This window comes from Elaeis guineensis, chromosome 8 (genome assembly GCF_000442705.2).
Source record: "Elaeis guineensis isolate ETL-2024a chromosome 8, EG11, whole genome shotgun sequence".
Classification (NCBI taxonomy): domain Eukaryota; kingdom Viridiplantae; phylum Streptophyta; class Magnoliopsida; order Arecales; family Arecaceae; genus Elaeis; species Elaeis guineensis.
This window is the reverse complement of record NC_026000.2, coordinates 8,776,223-8,791,326: the sequence shown is the minus strand read 5'-3', so window position 1 is coordinate 8,791,326 and position 15,104 is coordinate 8,776,223. Positions and strand designations below refer to the sequence as shown.

The window sequence follows — 15,104 nt, the reverse complement described above, 5'->3', positions numbered from 1 at the left end:
AAATATAAAAATTTTTATTGATTTATTATAGACTTGGCGCGGTACCACCGTTGTAATGAATATTTTTTCTCGTAGCAGGTAGGACTCGGGCCCAACAATTCGCAGGTGACTCGGCTCTAGAGTTTTGTTTTTACCCTTCGCTTCCTTCCCGAGTACTCAAAAATAATCCACTGGCTCCCAAACGATCACTCCCATTCATCTACTCTCGGATTCTTAATTTGTAGCTGGCGGATCCCATGGCAGACGAAGGCTCGCTCCACATCGTGGTGTTCCCATGGTTAGCCTTCGGGCACATGATCCCATTCCTCGAGCTCTCCAAATCTTTGGCCAAGAGAGGTCACCACATCTCCTTCCTCACCACCCCAAGAAACATCGTCAGGCTCCCAAAGCTCCCTCCCTCTCTCGCTCCACTGATAGGTTTCATTCCCATCCCCCTGCCATCCTCCGACGACCTACCCGACAACGCCGAGGCCACCGTCGACCTCCTTCCCGCTGATGTCCAATACCTCAAGAAGGCCTACGATGGCCTCGACCGACCGATAGCCAAGTTTCTGGAGCAAGCTTCTCCAAGACCCGATTGGATCATCCAAGACTTCACTCCACACTGGGTGTCGCCGATCGCCGCCGAGCTGCACATCCCGTGCGCCATGCTCAACACGTTCCCGGCTTACTTCAACGCCTTCATCTACGGACCGGACGGCGTGGGGATGCGGAGATCCGCCGAGCAGCTCATCGCGGCGCCCGAGTGGATCCCCTTCCCGACGGCAGCTGCTTACCGCCCCTTCGAGGCCCGGCAGTTCCATTGCTTGCTGCAAGACGTCGATGCTTCGGGGTTGTCCGCCGCCTACCGTTTCGAACTGGTCGTCAGACGGTGCAAGTTCATGGCTTTACGAGGTTGCATGGAGTTGGATCAACAACTGTTAGGCACCATCTCGGAGCTTTTCAACAAGCCTGTCGTCCCGGTCGGCCTACTTCCTCCTCCTGTCGACGAGGGAGAAGAGAAGATTGCTCATACTACCAGGATGATGAACATTTTCCGGTGGCTGGACGAACGGACCCCCAGGTCCGTTGTATATGTTTCTATGGGGAGTGAGGCGATGCTGAGCTCCGAGCTTGTGCAGGAGCTGGCCTTGGGGCTCGAGCTCTCTGACCTGCCCTTCCTCTGGGCTCTCAGGAGGCCGGCCGGGATGCCGAAAGAGGTGGAGCTTTTGCCGGAGGGGTTCGAGGACCGGATCGCCGGCAATGGGCTGGTTGTCATGGATTGGGCTCCTCAAGTTCGGATTCTCGCACACGAGTCGGTGGGGGGATTCTTGACGCACGGTGGCTGGGGCTCGATCATCGAAGGGTTGGGGTTTGGGCACCCTCTCGTCTTCCTCTCGGTGTTCGGCGATCAGATGTATCATTTGAAAAGAGACTAATCTTTGAAAAATAAACATCTGATGTATCAACGTATACCAGTGATCAATTCTGATTGGCTATATCTGAAAGAAACTAGCTTTAATTTACACGATCATAATTAGTTCTATAATAAGACAAAGAGACTAGCTCTGAAATATATATACATAATGCATGAACATATGACAGCGATCAGTCTCGACTGACTAGATCTAAAAACACTAGCTCTACTAGCTATAAATTCCGATTGGCTAGATTCGGTGGAAACTAGTTTCTGAAGTATGACTAATAATCAGTCTAATTGGCTAGATCCAAATCATAGTCAGCTAAATAATTTTTTCTCATAATTTTATCATAATCAATTTCTCATAAATAATCATACTTATTTTCATAATAATATCAAATCAAGTTTATCACATCTCATTTTCATAAATAAAAAAATAATTTTTATTCAAAATTTATATAAGAATAAATATGTATAATCTTGTTTCTAAAGATCATGCAACATTAAAAGTAGAGAAGTTTTACGATCATGCCAAAGTACTATTATGCTTGATCCTAGATTTCTTTTGAATTTCCTTTCATGCATATTTTATAAACTTTTAAATTTTAATATTCAGTATATATATATATATATATAATTTTTATTTTTTGAAAAATGCTTTAAAAAATCTCAGAGATAAAGGGAACTCACGGACAATCACATTCAAGAATGGCATGCAACTTGATCCCTAGATCCGATATTCCTCTGACGATAAAGGCTCTAATCAAATAAGTTAACAAAGCTATTAGATTTCGATTGAGAAAAAATGGATGAAAAGAGAAAAAGAATCTCAGTCTAGTGCCAATGTAGATCAGAATTTATGTAAATCTAAACTCAATTAGATTGTGATTGATTCACAAGATGGGTTTGAGAGGTTGAATTTATCTCTCTTTCTCTCTCTGTCTCTCTCGTCTTTCCTCCCTCTTTTTCTCTCTTCTCCTTCCTCTCTTTTTCTCTCTCTTCTCTTTCTTCTCTTTGGCCGAAATAGAACCCTCTTGTGGCTCTTGAAAACTGAGGGAGGGGTGGTGGTCTAACATGGGTGCAATCGGAATAGCTGAAGGAGGAGGAGTGGTGGCATGGCCAGCGGCAGCTAAGGATAGTGGTCCAGCCATGTATAGGGAAGCCAAGAGCAAGAAAAAAGGGAAGTTGCCTCTTGCTCTCATAGTAGTAGCATCCCAAGCCAAAAGAAGAAAAGGAAGTGGGGAGAGCTTACCGATGGTAGTCACGACAGTGGATTACAGCCATTGGTAGAGACTTTCGATAGCAATAGAGACATGAATCAGAGAAGAAAATAGGGAGATCAATGGCTCTGAGGAGAGATGGGCTTTTGAGGTGGTAGGGTTGGACTACGGTGGCTGCTGGAGGTGAGGAAAAAAGGATAGGAAGGTGGAAAAGTGTTTGGTAATGGCTCGATCATAGGGGTGGTGGGGTTTAAATAGGATTCAACCACAACAAAGATAAAGCCAGCCTAATGCCGGTTATTCATCGATTGCACTAGCCTTAGGTCGGTTATACCAGTTCAGAGATCTTGCATCGACCACCATTGGGTGGCCTTATCACTAAATGATAAGGATTAGCATGGGATCAGGATCTCCTTTGTTTCGATCCCAATTTTTTTTTCAAAATTTTGAATTGAAGTCAATAATGTGTTTGTTAATTTCAATTCAAAACTGACCCAGATGGATTAAGTTTCACATATGTGAGGATCCGAATGGATGTGTATTTAGTCCTACATCAATTGTTTATTAGGAATATCTTAGGCACCAGTACAGAACCAAGAAATCCAAATAACACATTCTAGCTAGTCTTTTGGGATAAGGTCCTAGATTGTTATAAATGGTATCAGAGTGGATCTGGTTCATATCTAATATGGACCAGAAGATTCTGCAACTCGGGTTCATTGAGCTGATCACAGATCGATCATGATGTTTATGAATGAATATATAAATTTGAACTTTCAACTTGACAAGGATGCCAAGACTTAAACAAGAGGAGTATATGAGGACTCATGCGGACGTATATTTAATTTCATATTAGTTATTTATTAAAAAAATCTTGAATACTTATATAAAATTAAGGAATCTAAATAATAATTTTTGGCTAATTTTTTTGAATAAGATCCTGGATTGTTACAATATTAAGACTCATTTCACCAGCTCCTTAACTCGCAAGGGATATATCCTTAATTTTCTGAACTTCAGTAGTATAACATTGTAACCTAGACCGTTTCGAGCTCCAAAATATTTACTCCAAAAAATATAGAGAACCATACAGCGAGTGTCTTCAAATTTTTTGTCTGCATAAGTTGTTCGAATCTGTTGGCCATCTCTTCCCTTCCTCTGTAATTTTTTTTTTCTAATAAAAAGAAATTATTTAAATTCTACAAAAGATTGAGCCTGAATTGTTGAGAAAATCATTAGACCAATACGCAGATTTCAGATTTTTGGAGGCTTCTGGAGCTAGAAAATTCGAATATTTATTTTCTTTTTGATATGAGGAAGAGATTTTGACGGAGTCGGACATCCAGAGTAGTCCAACGATGTCAAAAGCCACACGTTGGTACAACATTTACCATTCCCCCACGTGTCCCTCGCATCTCCACCGCTGTTCTTCTGCTCCCGTACGCATTTCTTATCAAAAAGAGGTGATATTATCCTTTCTCCCAGCTCCAGGCTCTTCCGTGTCTCTGTCTAACATCCATCGTCATTTTTTCTCTTTGGTACATATCATTATTATTATTATTTTTTTGGTACAACCCAGAAGCAAAAGAAAGTAAGGTATCATCAAGGTACGACAGGATTAACAAAGTATTATAGATCTTGGCAACGTTTCCGACTGAAAGCATTATATACCTGGGCGAATTCAGGAGAAAGCAAATCAGCTTGGTTGAACGTAAAGTCATCTTGAAGAGCCTTCTTAGAGAGCCAATCTGCAGACCTGTTTTGTTCCCGAACGTGAGAAGCTATATACCATCCATCATCATTGCCATAAACCTTGATAGCCCCTTAAAAAGGATTTTGTCCGAGTACTTTTGATCATATACAATCACAGACCAAAATGTGTTACGATTTAGGAGTAACGTATGATGGTTTCGCTGTCAGCCTAATTAAATGTCTTTTTGGTCTCTCATGGAGGGATCTAACAATATTATTGTAATAAAATGAAATGCAAAATGTCGAATAATGGTTTTTGATCTCATTATAAAACAGTCCTTTTGAAGGAACGGCTGATATTTTGCGCCCCCCCCCAAAATAACCGTTACTTAAAAACTCATTATGGACATACAGACATGTAGTCACACAATGCAAAAGACCACATCTTCCAACCAGTATAACAGTCATGTAGTCACCCGTAAACAGGTGTTAGAGCTTGATTTCAGTGATGCCCGAGACTTCTTTGTTGTTTTCGTAGTTTCCTGACAAAGTCGGATAAAGACAGAAGAATTTGTTAAGGCATACTAGCCTATGGACAGTTATTATTTTCTTTCCCCTCTCCGGACCAACGACAGTTATTTTCAACAGGGAATTGATTCAAAATTAAGATAAGGCATGAAATTATTACTAGTCATACCTCATAACAGGTGCCTTTCTGAAAATCACTCAATAGATTCGCTGCAAATAAGTATTCAAACATCAATGTTTGGCTACAATAAATAGCTGACCTTATTCTTACAAATACATCCAGCAGAATCATAATCTCCACATAATCGACCAGGTTAGACATGATAAACAAATAGAATAAACATATCCAAACTTCTGAAACAACGATATTAAATATTGCCAACAAGCTGAATTCTGTCTTCAAGTTAGATTCTCTGCAGGTTGTTTGAGCAGCAATTTAGTTTCCCTTCAATGTCATATTAGTTGCAGGCAATAGGGATGCACCGAAGAAAGCAAACTAGTGACCTTTCTGTTACTTTTGTTCCTGGGCATTGTTGCTTTGGTTGGCTAGGAATCGCACCACAACGCATGTGATATTGTCTGCACTTCCTCTTTGATAAGCTTCCTGCATCAGTCTCCTTGCTGCCTGTTCGGGGTCTTCTATGGGTTTAATCATCTCAACAGCCTCCTGAAATGATTATACATCAAGGGTCAATTGAGCCTTAAGAAAGCAGCAAGTTCATGGGCAACATCAACCAAGATTAGAATATATAAGAATACCTCGTTTGAGACGACATCCCATAGTCCATCACTTGCAAGGATAAGGAATTCTAGAGAGCCATCAACCACCTCTTCCTGCAATTCCACAGTAGTCGGGCATCAGCCAAAGTCAGAGTACCCAAATTTACAGTAGCTCTGAGAACGCATACACAGATCAACTTCACCAATGCACTTAAAAGAGTAAAAATCATCTTGAGAAAAATATGCATGGAGAATGCTCTTAAAGAATAAACTGTCTCATTCTCAAGCATATTGGAACAGAAGATCTTTTAACCAACTGCAGTGTCAAAAAAGTACCTGAATTTCTGGATCAGCGACAACAAACTGTTTTAAAAATCTGTCACCAAATGCACGAGAAACAGCGAGAACACCACCGACCCGCCATGTTCCTACAGACAAATAACATGTTAACAACTCACATATAAAACAGCTCAATCCATGGGAAAAGTGCTCATTGAAGATGCCAGCAAATTACCAGCCCACATCACGAATCCTCCTGCGTCCTCAATTCGTTGCCGTTCATCTGTCTGGTCAGGCTTGTGATCTCGTGAAACAGCTATAGCTGCAAATATCAAGTCGATCATCACAATGAGGAAGGTCTGACAACAAAAGTGCAAACTTCTAACAAACCTTCTAAGAAACTTCCACGATGACATAATCTTTGTGAACAATAATGATCTACATGTGATGAGGAACTCATAAAACCATCTATCTAATTATATAAGTTGATAAGACATTTCTATGTGAACAAATTGTAATCACATAATAGACAATTACATTCTATAGCAAGATGCAAGTAGTTGAGCATAAGGTTGCGCAACAAAATCTATGTACTCTATAATGCAGCAGCTAGTTTCATTAGCAAATGAAGAGAAAGCACAAATGCAGTAATGAAGCTTACTTGCCGTAGACACAACTACAATCCTGAATTGGTTGATTCATTTTCTATTATGTATTTCTTTCCCATGAAACCAACACCAGGGTCACTTCACACGGAAACATTCAAATAGGAATGTCATTAAAGCCAATCAGCAGCTTGAAGCAGTAAATCTTTATGATATTCACAGCTTCAGATGTGTATGACATGGCTGCTAATTGAAATACTCACTAGTTGAGGACAAATATTCTAAAATGGATGACATTTAATCATGTGACAGACATTGTATAGCATTGTAAATTCAGTAGTTTCTGAGCTGTAAAAAGACAAACATCAGCTTCCTAGCAACACACTCTAGGCCCCATGAATAATGTTAGGTATCACTATTCCTGACATGGCACCAAATGCTGCAGCTACTTGCATTCATTAATATCAGTCAGCATGGACCCAGGCCCTCAATATAGATTTCCACGAGGTGGACCCAGGCCTTGTCCAATTCAGCAAGACAGCAAGGGCAAGAAAAAATTCAAGGATTCACTATGAGTAATTTGCAGCCTTTGGGTACATAAATCATAACATAATATGCTACAACATTTAATGAATATTCACTCACCATCAATAAAACAAAATATTGAAAAATTTTCTAGTGGAATTGTTGTAACAAGATATTTAGAATATTCTCTAGCTTTGAAGAGGGTCATGGGCACGAACTGTTCTGATAAACATTATAAAACAACAGACTTTCCCTTCAATGCACATGTTCAGCTTTTAGCCATTAATGCTCATCAATCCTATTCTAGAACAAGATATAAGATCACCTGCAGCAATGCAATTCATTTCACTTGTTCTGGTGACGTATTGTCAAGTAAAAATAATTCACCAAGTAATAATTAATCGAACTATATAAAACATTTCCAGATGCTTTACTGTCAACCTCAACAGCAAAACTAGAACACAAGCAATATCTGAGAACAGTGACAGGTTATATTACTTCTCCCAACTCGGCAACTGCAGTTCTAGGTCACAGAGAAGAGATGAACAGGAATAAATAGCAATTGATCATATACTCACTGATTCCTGCACTTGATGTTTCTACAAAACTCATGGTATGCATTTAAGAACTAATAATTCACAAAACAGAGACTACAATGTAAACAGCAGTCAGTTAACTACAAAATTCCTGTAGTATCATCAATCACAATTTTCTTTTTCGTAATTTATAAACTTTCTATTTGGAGACATAAGCATGAACATCTGCAGATCTGAAACCACCACTTCTAAGTCACAGATATCTTCTGCAAAGACAAAATCATGGGCCCAAAACCTAAGGCATGCATCAGGAACGATCTCTCTCTTTGATAGATAAATAGACATAGGTACGTGGCAAGCACACACATGCACCCCTGCATATGCATATGTGCGCACACCCATGCACATAAGAGACATCCACATGGACATGCATGCACACAGGCACCAGCTTGCAGATATAGATATATAATTCAGAAAACACATTGTCAAACGATTCAAGCAATTTTTGAACATTTGTAACATTCTGTAAGGCCGACAAGCACATTTTTGCAGGTTCGAGTCCTGGAACAAGCCACTTTGTGCAAAAAAAAAAGAAAAAAAAAAAGTCAAATGTCAGATCTTTCTCCAGTTTGCCCCTCCTAGGACCCTGGATTGCTAAGACCATAACTGGGTAATGTGGGTTTTTTTGTAGCATACTATAATCATTCATTAGTTATTTCATGCAAATTAATCTTGGAACCCTCTCTAATGGTTGAAATTGGAGTATAATCAGTATTCACCATTTCCACCCCGACAAATAACAGCCCTAGAGTCGCCAACATTGGCAACTACCAAACGGTCACCAACAAGAATAGCAGTTGAAGCAGTTGACCCAGCATCACGATTCTCACTTTTCTCACATTTCAACAACTCTGAGTCTGTATGATTGTATGCATCAGCTGAAAAAATAGGAAGATATCAGTAACTTTGTCAGGGGAAAAATAAAAAAGAATAATGCTTCATACAAATAGCTTTAGCTTATAAAAGACATAGACTCAAAGGAAACTGCTTGCATATTTTCCTGAACATACAAAATAGAATCCAAGTATGGATTATTGCAATGATGAGTTTACCAGTAATATCGATTACAGTATACATTCTTATCGTTTTGACACAAGCAATCTTAGAATTCATTTTTTGGTATGTTTTGATTGCAAACGCTAGAAATAAAATATTGAAATGCTTCAACATAATCATGGTGTGAACCAAAATTTCAACCTTGCAATAAATGGTGTTTAAATATCTATAGAGAAGTACTCTCAAAAAAAAAAAAAAAAATCGGAAAGGATGAGCACCTATTGCTGACTTTGTATCGCTTATGAACTTGGGGTGATTGATCAAATTGCTGAAGAGGTGCTGTTTAACATACTCAGCTGCTCGAGCCCCACCATGACCTAAAATTACAATCACAATCATGTGAGGTTACCGAAATGGATAAGCACAACATAAATATGTTCACAGCATTCAAGAAAAAAATGTAGTTAAACAAGGAACAGAAAAATTACAAACGTTATGGCTTGGAAATTTATTTGCTAAAGAACAGGGGAAAATTTTGGCCAAAGTAAATAGGGTTAGAAAAGAAAAATGACCAAATTGGAGCATAGACCGTCCTGTTAATTAGGCAAAACAACTTCTTACCATCAAAAACTCCGAATAAACCAACCGTCTCTCCATCAACACCATCAATTCTGGTTTCATAGAAGTCCTCCATTGATGATCTTTTCCCTGGAGAACTCGCATATCCATAGCTGAACTTCCCATTCTGGCTGCAATTAATAACAAAGTAAACGTTAAATAAGAGAGCCCCTGATAAGTATGAGAATTTGATAAAGATGCATCTCGACGTCAATCTCAATTTCAAACCATCCAACAATCGCATGGATGGAGGAATATTTGAATTTGCCTTTAAATTTTCTCCAAAAAAATCCAAAAAAGAAAGGAATACTAGCACAAAACTATATACAGAATTTCATGGATCCATTGAAATTAAAAAAAAAAAAAACATTATTATCCTCAATTTTTTATTTCAGAATTAAACAAGAGAAAAGAATAATTTATAAGAACGAGACGATCACTTTTTTTTCTAAAGAAAGGGAGAAGAAGAGAAGGAAAAAGAAGAAGACCTGATGCCTCCACCGCTGACCAGAGAGTTATCGGCCTGAGCTCCGCTGGTACTCGGATGAACAGAGTTCAAGTAACCCATTTTCTTTGTGTGCCCAAACTTTCTCGAATCCTTGCTTAAAATAGAAAAAAAATTAGGGAAAATGAGGGATCTGAAACCCTTAACAGATTAACGATGAACAAAACTTAAGAATTCTGGTGATCTCTGCATCTAATCCAACGACTCAGACCACGATGACGAAGAAGAAGAAGACCCAGGGATTGCTTCCTGGTCCACAACAATTACAAATTTTATTCTGAGAAAATGAAAACCTAAACAAACAATCCGCAACAACGAGAAGTAACAAGAAAGGAGGGGGAGGGGAGAGAGAAAAAGTAGGAGGAGAAGAGGAGGTGGGGGGAGTGAGAAAGGGTAAACAAACGCCGGGTTTCAGGGGTTTGGTTTGTGGCTGGGAAGCGAGAGGGCAAACAGGAGATCTCGACGTTTAACTAATTCTGTGCCTGTTTCTTAGGCAAGATAATGATAAGGATAATTACAGGGAATTTTCGCAAAGGAAATTTTTCTACTTCTAGGAAAAAAAATGTTTTCTTGAGGGCAAAAAGTAGCTCAAGTTTGAACATGGCAATTATGTACCTGCCTTGGAAACAATTGAATCTTACAAACAATAAATATTTTGTTCTTACAAACAATTGAATCTTTTGGCCAAAAATAGTTGATCTTAGGCTTAATCATCATGTCACTCTCCTTTGCATTAAAAGCCATATTATCTTTTTTTTTAAAAAAAAAATAAACACCGTGTCTAATACATTAAAGAAGAGTCAATAGCTCTACCAATATACCATTTATCAAGAGTTGGACACGCTACGTATCGATCTCTAACTCCTTCAGAATGCCATCTACAGATGGTTATCTAATACATTAAAAGAGAGTCAATGGCTCTCCTAACGTGCCATATGTCGAGAGCTGGGCATGCTACATGTCGATCTCTGACTCTTTCAGAATGTCATCTACCGATATTTAGATACGCCACCTGATGGTGTCTGGAGCTTGCTACTGGTTTTTAGTTGAATGAAGAAAAAAAATTAAAATAAAAAAACTATAAAATATAGAATGGTACCACGGGACTTATTATGGGTACAACTCTAATATAAATATAACTAAAAGTATCAAGAAAAAAAAAAAGCACCAAAGCAATTCTGCATCAATTTATAGCACCTCTTCTGAATGCACCACAACATAGGAGGCAATCCAATATGTGGCATTGTTCACCTCATGATAAACATTTCTGATGTCTAGGAATACACATTTTCTTGGTAGTCTCTAGATATTACATAAAAGCAAATGTATAGCAACAATCCTTGCCAGTCTCTGGATTCAACCTACTATCATGACTGAATTTTTCTCAATAATGAGACGGCCTCAAAGTTTAGTCTCGCATAGATAATACCTGCTCAAACCACCCCTAGCTCAACTCCTTGAATGGTAGTATCAAAATCATGAACCCGGCTCCTTCTCTGCATTTGAAGCTGGTGGATTCTCAATTTATCACATCTTATTAGTTACACCAACACTACATTCAAAAGCAAAATAAGCTAACCTTGATCAAATAGATTAACTTACTCCTACATCTTTTTACACTAGAATATATTACTCCATATTATTACAGAGTACCTTATTCCTGGACCAAATGAAGCAAATAAAGTTTGAAGGTAAAAAGTTGTGTGTTAGCCTTTGGAATATCCATTCTACGCTTCTAAAAATGTAATTTGATCAAGTACTTTAATGAATGCTTGGCTAAATAACAGTATAATGCTAGGTTACATCATTTTAAATGTCTCTCATTCCGCTGCTAAATGCAGCTTAAAAGATTTTAGTTCAAATCCTACCTTTGCCTGGATTCAGATGGTTATGATTGTCTACGGTACAGCTACCGTTCCTTCCAAGTAGGGGTTGGCAATGAAGGCCAATTAATCACTGGTTTAACAGCATCCAAACCGAATCTGAAATATGACAGGTTCGCATGGTTACATCGACAAAATAGCCCAATTAGCTAACAAGTCCTGGTGCCAAACCCAGATTTTACCGCACCTGACTTGGTCTGCATAATGGCCGACTAGTTTTTAGGCTGTAAATTGGCTAGAGCTGATCATGGGCCGAACCTCAGGTCTAAAATATTTATTTTTAATCAAATTTTGGGTCAGATTTATGTAAAATTTGATAATTTTTGGGCTCAAATCCGGCTCATGATCCGACCTAAAAGTGACGTAGAGCTGCATGATGCCAATATTTGTAGTCCAGCCGCTACAGTTACGAGCATGCGTCAGACAGCATGCGCCGCAATAGATGGCACCAGGAGACCAGTTCAGGAGGTCGTAAGATGTTGTTGGGTGGCTGACATACTGCTTCGGTGGTTGAGCAACCTCAGCAATTATGTAGAACATTAGCCCACGAGCAGCAATACGAACTTTTTTTCTGAGAAGTTGTCTGAGCCGTTCGGGCATGGTCAAGCCCAGCCACGAAAACATTATTTGCAAAGCGAGTTGCACCCACCAGACGTCTCGACTTGTATCTCAACTATTAATCAAACTGCATGAATTATCTAAGATTGCACTTTTCCATATCTGGATGATAATTTCCTTCCACCATGGCAGCTAGAAGCAAAATGAATGATTGATGGATTGACTAATTCATGGCTCTTGCACTTTTCAATGTACCAAGCCAAAATGTTTTCAGTATTTTATCACAGAAAGGACTTGCTGTGGTTGAAATTATGTAATCCAAGGATTTAGGATGGACTATGGAGGTGCGTTCTGGGCTGGGGAGTCATCAGGGTTGCAAGCGCTGAACCCATACCCGTAGCCCACCTATCTGTAGTTGGGTTGGTCTTGCCTTCCCCACCGCAAGCGTAAAAAGACTCATCATGGGTTTGGGCCAAATCTTGCGACCTCAATTACATAACTATTTTTTTGGAATAAAATTTCTACATTTGAAATAGAAATAAAAGGCCTAAAATAAATAAAAAAAAAGAAAATTGAAAATAGTATCTCTAGCTGCCTCTGAAATCACTTTTCTTATTTTCAACCTTTTGTAAAACATTCTTCAAATGATATTGCTAAATATTTTTTGATATTTTATTTTAAAATTTTCAGAAAGACCTTTTTTAAATGACAACAAACACATCTTAAATCTCCACTTCATATCCATCTGTAATACGTTAAAAATGGAAAATTTGAATGTGGGTCCCTCACAATTTTTGTATAGACATCGTTGTACATGGCCTGATATGTACCTCAAAGTCCATGGAAAATGGGCTTGGGATGCCGAAGTTTTTATATTAAAAAATTCTTTACACACCACGGATAGTGTAGAAAATCTAATGTGGTCTGTTTATGACATCTCTCATAAATTTTGTATAAATTTTTAATGATAAAAATATCTTTCTTTCTTTATAACTTTCTCTCTGCAGGAAGTCATAATATACTTCAGAATGTTATAACATGTCATGAAATGTTATAATTTTTAAGAATAGAAAGATATTTTCATCATTCAAAATTTCAAGTTAAAAAATAAATCTACAAGCATTTAATAAGCACATTAATGGGCAAAAAAAAATATGGCTACATAAGAAAGGATGGTATACTGTTATTGCACCGCATGCTGTGCACAAATAATTTCTCTTCTATATTAACTTGAAGCAATTCATTGTCCGTTGTGCACCGTAAGCAAGCCCCTGGTGCAATTGTCTGGGCCTTTTCACCCCAAAACTATTTTGACAAATACCATACTTTGTCCAAGATGAAACAATAACGTAGTGCATGGGGAGTAAGTACAAACATATCTTAGGCATAAAGACTAAGGACTCATTTGGTTGAAAAGGAGGAAAAATATGGTCAATAGAAAAAAATTTAAAAAAAATACTTAATGTTCGGTTGGAAGTTTTAGAAAAAAGAGATAGGAATATAGCTTTTTCATGAGAATAAAATTTTTATATTTCATTTATATAGCCACTATTATTATTATCATTTGTAAAGATAGGCACACACATGAAAGGGGAGAGAAGGGAATCCATCAAAAGATATGCACAAGTGCGGAGCCAAACAGGAGGCGCGGAAGAGTAAAACCGCCTTTATGCGTCGTCGACAATGTTGGCAAAGGAGAAGCCTTTATATCCCTTGTACGCATGATACGCGACTCTCGTGTAATAGAATCCAGGAATGAAAAGTATCGATCCCAGAATCGCAAAGGAAACCCCTGTTGCATCAAACACCCAAGAATCAGACAAATCGAAGTAAGAAAACCTAGACATCGACCAAAAAGATCAACGAACTCAGTGAGGAAAAAAAAAGGAAGGAGCAAGAAAGAAATCGAGGACCGAACCCTGGAAATAGGAGGAGATTTACGGCCGGGGGAGGGGGAGAATACCGTGGGCTCGGTCACCGCCAACTCGGTTGCAGGCCATGACGACGCCGATGACGATTCCGAGGGAGCCGAAGACGAGGAGGGAGACGGCGAGGCTGATCACCTTGATGGGCGGCCGGTTCTGGTCGACGTTGGGGGATTCCATATTCTTGATGTCCTCGTCCGAGATGGAGAAGGTGTGGTCGACGTACGCCATGGGAGCTGCCCGAGAGCTTCGAGAGAAAACGAGAAATTAAAGAGATGGAAGAAGCGGAACTGTCTTTTTTTTCTCTCTCTTTTTTTCCTTCCGCTGTTGTTTTTGTGACAGTCTTGAACGAACTTGCAACGAGACGAAGAAGCTCAGGACCGTCGCGGAACGCGTTAGAATGAAACAAAGAAACGAGGATGGCGAGACCGGCTCCTAAATTAAGCAAAACGCACCTGATTCCTGTTACTGACACGCGGTGCCTACGTGCATCTGGTCGGGGTTCGGGGTCTGGTCTCGGATAAGCTTATAGGGGCCTGTCCAATAATCTCATCTTGAAGGAGTGGGCCCCAGAGCAGAGTTTCTAATTCATGCGCTGAGTTTGGACGTGGCAAGTTTTGACTGGCTGGGCATACATCGGCTTCTTAAGAATCCAGATCTAGATCCTTTCTCTGGTGTATGTGTGGGCCTTACCCATTTCCATTGGGTGTGAGGGTGTGAGTTCTGGGTGCGTGAGAAGCGGAGCAAGAGATGCATGCATGGCTCCGTGCTCGACATGGAGATGAGGTGACTTTATATTTGGTTTAAAGAAAGAAAAATCCTCACCGCCGTACTTGGAGTTGGCCACTCCCCACTTGACCCGATGGATTGCGTGTAAAAGCGAGGTCTCCAAGTGGATTTCTCTCGTTCTCACCAAATCAAGCAAAGGACAGGGCGGCGAACCCATAATCCAACGTGAGAAACCTTGGGCTTGAAAGCTTGAACGCAAGAATAAGGCTAAATACTTGGGAGAACGAGGGGCCATAGTTTCCGACATTTGGGCTGGCCTGGTGACA

At 39.5% G+C, this 15,104-nt stretch overlaps 3 protein-coding genes across 6 annotated transcripts; 1 reads left to right on the top strand and 2 right to left on the bottom strand.

Moving 5' to 3' along the window:
* Positions 1-236: 236 nt before the first annotated feature.
* Positions 237-1,418, top strand: LOC105050585 (putative UDP-rhamnose:rhamnosyltransferase 1). The gene has a single exon (XM_010930668.1). It carries the CDS (start codon positions 237-239, stop codon positions 1,416-1,418), a length of 1,182 nt encoding a protein of 393 aa, XP_010928970.1.
* A 3,154-nt stretch (positions 1,419-4,572) lies between these two features.
* Positions 4,573-10,127, bottom strand: LOC105050396 (probable protein phosphatase 2C 59). Of its 4 annotated transcripts, XM_029266181.2 has the most exons (10): positions 9,667-10,125; positions 9,182-9,309; positions 8,839-8,937; positions 8,284-8,442; positions 6,074-6,160; positions 5,896-5,987; positions 5,599-5,673; positions 5,344-5,506; positions 5,009-5,049; positions 4,573-4,853 (listed from the first exon to the last, which is right to left on the bottom strand). In XM_029266181.2, the coding sequence occupies exons 1-8, from the start codon at positions 9,744-9,746 to the stop codon at positions 5,351-5,353; spliced, it is 876 nt and encodes a 291-aa protein (XP_029122014.1). In that variant the 5' UTR covers positions 9,747-10,125; the 3' UTR covers positions 4,573-4,853; positions 5,009-5,049; positions 5,344-5,350. The 4 variants fall into 4 exon arrangements, with proteins under 4 accessions (XP_029122014.1, XP_029122015.1, XP_010928696.1 ...); XM_029266182.2 differs by lacking the exons at positions 4,573-4,853; positions 5,009-5,049 and adding an exon at positions 5,061-5,252; XM_010930394.4 differs by lacking the exons at positions 4,573-4,853; positions 5,009-5,049 and having other exon boundaries at positions 5,061-5,506; positions 9,667-10,124.
* A 3,547-nt stretch (positions 10,128-13,674) lies between these two features.
* LOC105050397 (uncharacterized) lies at positions 13,675-14,745 on the bottom strand. The gene is made up of 2 exons (XM_010930395.3): positions 14,088-14,745; positions 13,675-13,916 (listed from the first exon to the last, which is right to left on the bottom strand). The coding sequence occupies exons 1-2, from the start codon at positions 14,278-14,280 to the stop codon at positions 13,792-13,794; spliced, it is 318 nt and encodes a 105-aa protein (XP_010928697.1). The 5' UTR covers positions 14,281-14,745; the 3' UTR covers positions 13,675-13,791.
* Positions 14,746-15,104: the final 359 nt, after the last annotated feature.

Coding starts and splice junctions, on each gene's coding strand:
- LOC105050585 (XM_010930668.1), top strand. CDS start 237: ATGGCAGACGAAGGCTCGCTCCACATCGTGGTGTTCCCATGGTTAGCC.
- LOC105050396 (XM_029266181.2), bottom strand. CDS start 9,746: ATGGGTTACTTGAACTCTGTTCATCCGAGTACCAGCGGAGCTCAGGCC. Junction 6,161..8,283: donor TATTTGTCGGGGTGGAAATG/GTGAATACTGAT, acceptor TGATATTTGCAG/CTATAGCTGTTTCACGAGAT. Junction 5,507..5,598: donor GGGATGTCGTCTCAAACGAG/GTATTCTTATAT, acceptor TAATCATTTCAG/GAGGCTGTTGAGATGATTAA.
- LOC105050397 (XM_010930395.3), bottom strand. CDS start 14,280: ATGGCGTACGTCGACCACACCTTCTCCATCTCGGACGAGGACATCAAG. Junction 13,917..14,087: donor TGGCGGTGACCGAGCCCACG/GTATTCTCCCCC, acceptor TTGATGCAACAG/GGGTTTCCTTTGCGATTCTG.